The sequence below is a fragment of the Cynoglossus semilaevis genome, chromosome 17, assembly GCF_000523025.1.
Source record: "Cynoglossus semilaevis isolate Cse_v1.0 chromosome 17, Cse_v1.0, whole genome shotgun sequence".
Lineage (NCBI taxonomy): Eukaryota > Metazoa > Chordata > Actinopteri > Pleuronectiformes > Cynoglossidae > Cynoglossus > Cynoglossus semilaevis.
In genome coordinates, this window is record NC_024323.1 from 14,735,776 (window position 1) to 14,742,148 (window position 6,373).

At 44.2% G+C, this 6,373-nt stretch overlaps 2 protein-coding genes across 2 annotated transcripts in view; one reads left to right on the forward strand and one right to left on the reverse strand.

Moving 5' to 3' along the window:
- Window positions 1-3,116, forward strand: part of LOC103393620 (protein TANC2-like) — a 24,111-nt gene extending 20,995 nt beyond the window's left edge. The window contains 1 exon segment of the mRNA XM_025064544.1: window positions 12-3,116. Within this exon segment, the coding sequence (XP_024920312.1) occupies window positions 12-712 (701 nt within the window). The 3' untranslated portion in view covers window positions 713-3,116.
- Window positions 3,117-3,394: 278 nt separating this feature from the next.
- The window catches only part of cyb561 (cytochrome b561), an 8,153-nt gene continuing 5,174 nt past the window's right edge, over window positions 3,395-6,373 (reverse strand). Inside the window, exon 6 of the mRNA XM_008330611.3 lies at window positions 3,395-4,407. Coding sequence (XP_008328833.1) covers window positions 4,215-4,407 — 193 coding nt within the window. The 3' untranslated portion in view covers window positions 3,395-4,214. The remainder of the gene's footprint in view (window positions 4,408-6,373) is intronic.

Sequence of the window (6,373 nt, forward strand, 5' to 3'; positions counted from 1 at the left end):
CCAAACCAAAGGCCCCGGTCTCTTTCCCCCCCCCAGCGCCGGGGCCCCCAGCCACGCCGGTGGACAGGCAGCCAATCACGGTTCACCGTTCAGGACATCGTTCTCTACGCAGCACATCGACTCGGCTCCAGACGGTTCCTCTGGTACCGGGTACGCTGACGATCTCTTCCTGCTCCCCTCCTCTCAGTCAGAAGGAGGTATGTCAGGAGGGGGCACTTATCCCGGGGAGGTGGGCCGCTCCTCCAGAAGCACTCCTTTTATGGGCGTCACTGATAAGACGGTGAGGGTTCACCAGCAGTTCCAGCAGCCGGTTCCTTCTAGTTCCTCCTCCTGCCTCAGCCCCTCCCGCTCCTGGGCCGTGTCGTCGGTGGACACGGTGGTGACGTCACCCAGTAAAAACCCCGGTGGTCACGCAGGGTTCAGTCACCCCCCGCCCTCCTCCATCGCCTACCACAACCGCAGTAACAACAACGCCCACAACGGTCACCTTCTACATGACGACCAGCTCAACTATTATGAGGTGCTGCCATCCAGTGGTCGTCAGGGGGAGGGCTTGGTGCAGGTCGCCAGTCATATTCCACCGTATGTGGACGTGAAACTGGCCCGGACACTTCCTGTGATCCACGGCTGCTCCGACCGACCGGCGGAGCAGAAGACGGGGCCCACGTCTCCGGTCAAACCAAAACGGCCGTTTGTGGAGTCCAACGTGTAGAAGAGTGTAGATGAACGCCGCGGTCTCCTCATGGAGACGCTGGGGTTCCACGATTGGACGATGCTTGAAAATAGTTTTTTTTTTTTTTTCTACGCCAAGTTCTTGTTGCAGCGTTCAGACGAGATGCAATAATACGTTCAACGGTGCGGAACACGACGGGAACTTTGGTCGCATGCTTCGTTTGATGCACAAAACCTGGAGAGTAAAGCACAGGTTCTGGTTCTGTTGTCAGGAAGGAAAGTTCTGCCTGACAACAGAGTGCTGATACTGGACTGGAACAAGGGGGGGGGGAGCAGGAGACGTGGGTCAGAGAGAGCGGGTCAGATCTGTAGGTTAGAGAACCAGAGGAATGACCAAGAATGAAGAGAACGTTCTAAAGGTTCTAAAGCACTTCTAGAGATGATGAAGGAAAAAAAACAAAACAGAAATTCTAAAAACCATCAACCAGATTCTAAATAGTTTAATCTAAAACGACACATGAGTACCGCTGTTACTGTTTACATTTCAGGTTTAAAGCTCGTTAGTGATAATGTGACTGGAATCCTGTGGTCCAAGACCCAGTCCTTAAGCCATAGTTTAAGAAACAAGGAAGATGCTGTCATTGAATGAGCACTGACTTATTGTTTATAAAACATAGTTATGTGGTATTTATCTTTTTTTTTTTAAGTTATGACTGTAGCTTGCATAGAGTTTTTTTTTTACTTTTCACTGTGGCCAATAGAGGGCGCCATTTTTATTTTAAAGGGACTATTCACTAATACTGAATAATACTGTTCTGTAGCAGACAAAAAAAATCAACAGTGACATAAAAGTTCTATTCCTGCTTGTCTACTCAAGGAGCTAAGACAACGCCCTCTAGCGGACATTTATATTAGTTTTACTTTCAGTTGCAATTGATTTATTTTTTTGGTTTTATTTATTTTTTAAATTGCTTTTTTTTTTAACTACAACAGTTCACAAGTGGTCATCAAACAATTTGCTACTATTTTTCCTACATGTCCCACAAGGTGGCGACACAGTCAGTAACTGACCATGACACGAAGCACATTCTTTGGCTCATTTGTCAAAACTATCTTTGCAGTTATCAATAGCACACAGTCTTTGCTTTGTTCAGGGTTAGCTTACCGCAACTGGAACAAACTTCCAGTACAGATGTAGCGATTAAACCTCTGATCCGCTCGTGTGCTTAGGTGTTCGCTGCAAACTAGTATGTTTGGCTAACTAGTTTGCTGCTAGCGTCGAAAGTCAAAAACTGTTTTATCAGTAACACATGACGAAAAAGTTAAAAAATGAACCTGGTTCAACCACAGTCTAATAAATTCTGTAGCTTCTCCTCCTGTTAGCTAGTTGAGTGATGCTATCGGAGGTTAGCCAGCTAGTTAGCTATTGTACTTTGTTTTTCCCAGCAACCTGAAGTAGCTCCATAGTCATATATTTACTATTTTAAGTTTCCATTTGGGGTTAAAGTATGAAGAGATATAAGCTAATCAGGCTAGGCTAACCCGTACAGTGAGTTGAAAATGCTAGGTTAAAGGTTCTGTGTCTGTCATTTGGGTTGAGGATCCAGCAAAAGAAATCGATTCATTTCAATTCATTTTTTGAAAATCCTTTTATTTATTATGAGGTTTCGCTGTAACAGGTCTTAGGTTAAAAACCCTGCTGTGCTCAAAGGGTCGGTGCCACTCTGGTATGTGTGTGTGTGTGTGTGTGTGGGTCATACATGTTGAGGAGGATTGTGAGGACAACTTCAAATTATTCTGATGTCAAAAAGTTTCCTCCAAATTGTCCTTTCTACATGGAAACTAACTTGTTTCAGCAGAGGGCGCCATTCTGTCTTTTCCACTTTTAAAGGAAGGGTGCTAATGTTTTTGAGTCAACTCACAGTTGTTGACATAATTATTACAAAATTAAAGCATAAACTGATGATTTAGATGCATCAGTTTGTGGAATGAACCAGATGTTTGGACTCGGAGGTGCTGCTGACCTCTGACCTGTCGCCCTCCTTGATCACTGCCCGTTCTCTTACCCCTCAGGAGACTGTGAGGAACCTCCACAGTCAAAAAAAAAGGCAAAAGCTTAAAAAAAAAAAAAAATTAATCCTTGAGCCACACCACAGATTTCAACTCTGTCATAAAACCACGTGCTTTGCTCTATATGTAGGATTTAGCCCCCCCCTGTGGTTAAAAAGTTCTGGAACAGTTGGGTGGGGGTGGGTGTCCATGTGAGTGTGTTTGGGTGTGTTTTTCCACTGTGTTAAAGATGTTAATATTTGAAGTCCTGGAGGTCAAGTCAGAACATACGTTCATATGATGCATTTACATCGTGTTTATATTCAAGTTTGTGTGAAAATACCGACTGCTACGTTAGCATAACAGAGAAATAAAGGTGTGTGGAAAACAGAAAATTATTCATCTTTATTTCTTGTGTCAAATGTGTGTCTCTGTTCACAGTGTGACGGAACAAGTTTCACCGTTTGAATTATTTTCTTCACATGTGATTAAATTCCACATATTTGTTTTTTTTATTTGCTTGTTTTAATTTATAACATTAAGTTTTACAAAAATACAGTTTCAACAAATGTGTTTGAGATGTTTAAAAAAATTAAATTATATGCCATTTTAAAAAAAATGCTGCTTTAAGTATTTTTGTAATTTTTGTAATATCTGATGATAAAGTCCAGAGAAAGGTAAAATATTCTTTAATTTTAAAGCTTCAGACTGACGTATATGCACAAACAGAAACACGACTGAAGAACAACAACAACAACAACGGACCAACACTTACAGTCAGACTACATTGGCACATGGTACAGTTCGGTACAGTTCGGTACAGTTCACTGAAACTGTGAGGTTAAACAGGTTTCATTTTTACTTTTTTCTCAGTTCTACCTTTTCTTTCACCAAACTTTCTCATTTTCTGTTATGCTTTTTGACTATTAAAGGCCATGACATCATCCTGAATTGAGCTGACGTGTCGGGAAAACGACGCCTCCTGGTGGTGGCTTCGTCTTGTGCTCTCGGCTGCAGGTCAGTTCTTTCATTTACAGCCAATGACGTCTGAGCTTTTGTGTGTCATTAAATATGGGAAGTACAGCCGATGAATGCATCTTAAATAATAACATTTTTACATGAAAGAAAAGCAACAAATGTTTTTTTGTGGGGCTTCAAAAATTCCAAAGACAACGTCCAGGTTTTGTTAAAGTATTATCGTTTGTAATCAGATTAAAAAACTTCTGATTCAGTTTCCTGAAAATTCAAGGTCATGACAAGAACAGTATTTACTGTGTAGCATCTAGAAAATATGGAAAACAAAAACAGTGACTGTGATAAGAGAGGGCAGTGTGGGCGAGGTGTGGGCGAGTTTGGGCTTCAGTGACATGAACGATTCTGATTCTGATAAAAACCACGTCAGACTAAAGCAGCGAAGGCGACAGGATGTGAACACTGGTAGCACAGCTGGTTGGCAGGCAGAACATCGGTGGTGTCATTGGTCAGTCTAGAGTTCAAGGCGTGGTTGGCGACCCGGTCTCGGTCAGGGTCTTAAAGTGGACGGACAGCGACAACTCCTCTGGATTGGGGGGGCGCCTGTACTCCTCCTTGGTGATCAGATAGCCCACCACCACGCCAAAACTCACCAGCACCAGTCCCAAAATGTTAGCAAACACGCCCTCTGGTGGAAATGAGGAGTAGGTGGTCCTGAAACCACAGAGAAAAAAAATTATTTACTCGCAAAAAAACAAACAAAAAAACTAAACTAAACCAAACGTTAGAAAAACGTACAGGATACTGAACAGGAGCTTCTCTGTGATTCCCAGCAGACTGGTCCCGATGGACATGACCAGCAGGACCACGCCGCACACCACGTGGACGGGGAGGTACGCGGCTCGTAACCGTGACGATGCAACAGGAAACAGGAAGAAGAGCAATCCCATGATCCACTAGGAGAAGATGAGTGAGTGTTCTTATTCCACAGGCAGTTAACACAGGTATGTGTGTGTGTGTGTGTGTGTGTGTGTGTGTGTGTGTGTGTGTGTGTGTGTGTGTGTGTGTGTGTGTGTGTGTGTGTGTGTGTGTGTGTGTGTGTGTGTGTGTGTGTGTGTGTGTGTGTGTGTGTGTGTGTGTGTGTGTGTGTGTGTGTGTGTGTGTGTGTGTGTGTGTGTGTGTGTGTGTGTGTGTGTGTGTGTGTGTGTGTGTGTGTGTGTGTGTGTGTGTGTGTGTGTGTGTGTGTGTGTGTGTGTGTGTGTGTGTGTGTGTGTGTGTGTGTGTGTGTGTGTGTGTGTGTGTGTGTGTGTGTGTGTGTGTGTGTGTGTGTGTGTGTGTGTGTGTGTGTGTGTGTGTGTGTGTGTGTGTGTGTGTGTGTGTGTGTGTGTGTGTGTGTGTGTGTGTGTGTGTGTGTGTGTGTGTGTGTGTGTGTGTGTGTGTGTGTGTGTGTGTGTGTGTGTGTGTGTGTGTGTGTGTGTGTGTGTGCACATACCTGTGAGAAGAACAGTATTAAGGTGATGATGCCACACCAGCTGTGCAGAGTGTACATGTGGGTGATGTTTGACGCTGCGTGATTTTCAAACACGGCTGTCACGCCTGAACACACACGGATACAGAAGATAAAATCAAATAAAAACACCTGTGGACGTCAGACACTTGATTTTTTCTCTCTCTCCTGTGGTTTCGTACCCACGATGCTGACGACGAGGGCCAACAGGTGGATCAATCCGTGGAGCATCTTCACGTTTTTCTTCTCCTCGTTGCGAAACACTCTGTAAACAAGGATGGCTGGACAAATGGGGGAGAACGGGGGAGAGGGGTCAACAATCTGCACAGTGGGTGAGTGGGTCTACACATTCACACCACATTCACACCACATTCACACCTGTGACCACTCACATCCTCAGCTGCGACTTCAATATATTAAAATATTCGTTATACCACTGACAGCCCCTAGAGGGCGTGTCCTGAGGAGACAGATTAACTAACGGCTGACGGAGGTGTCGACTCTCCCTCCGAGTGTTTCCAGCCGATTTTCCCTCTAATTGAATTCCCATGTGACCTTTTCTGTTGTTGCACTGATGTAATAAAGTGAAGGAACAGACGCCGTCCTGTTCAACCAGTTCAGCTAATCCAGTTACTCTCATCAGCAGAGATGCAGCAGGAGCTCCGGGCAACAACTGTTTCTCATCACGGTGACGGAACGACAGACGGAGCAGGAAAACATTTTGAAGAAGAAAAAGTGGAATTTAAAAAAATATATATATAAAAAAAATGCAGAGTGATTGAATAAATACCAACGACTGGATGGTTATTAATGATAATAATAATAACAAGTATCAGTCCCAATGTACGACCCAGACAGACTGCCACAGGAGGCGCTATTAGGGATATGTGCCTTCTAGGGAATCGAACCCCGGACACTCTGCTATGACATGTGTGCTAACCACAGGTGAACAATTAGATGTAAATTTTGTTTGACATAACCTGTCACCATGTTTATTCTGGTCAAACAGTTTGTGTGACTGAACCGTTTTACACTCACGAAAATTCAAATTCTGTTTCCTTTGTCTTGTTTACAACAGCAGTGTATATATTTGTGAAGGGAGGTGATGCGAGGGCGAGAAGGGGGGACAAGGGGGGGGTCGTTGTTGTTGTTCACTCTTCAGCTTCGGCCGGC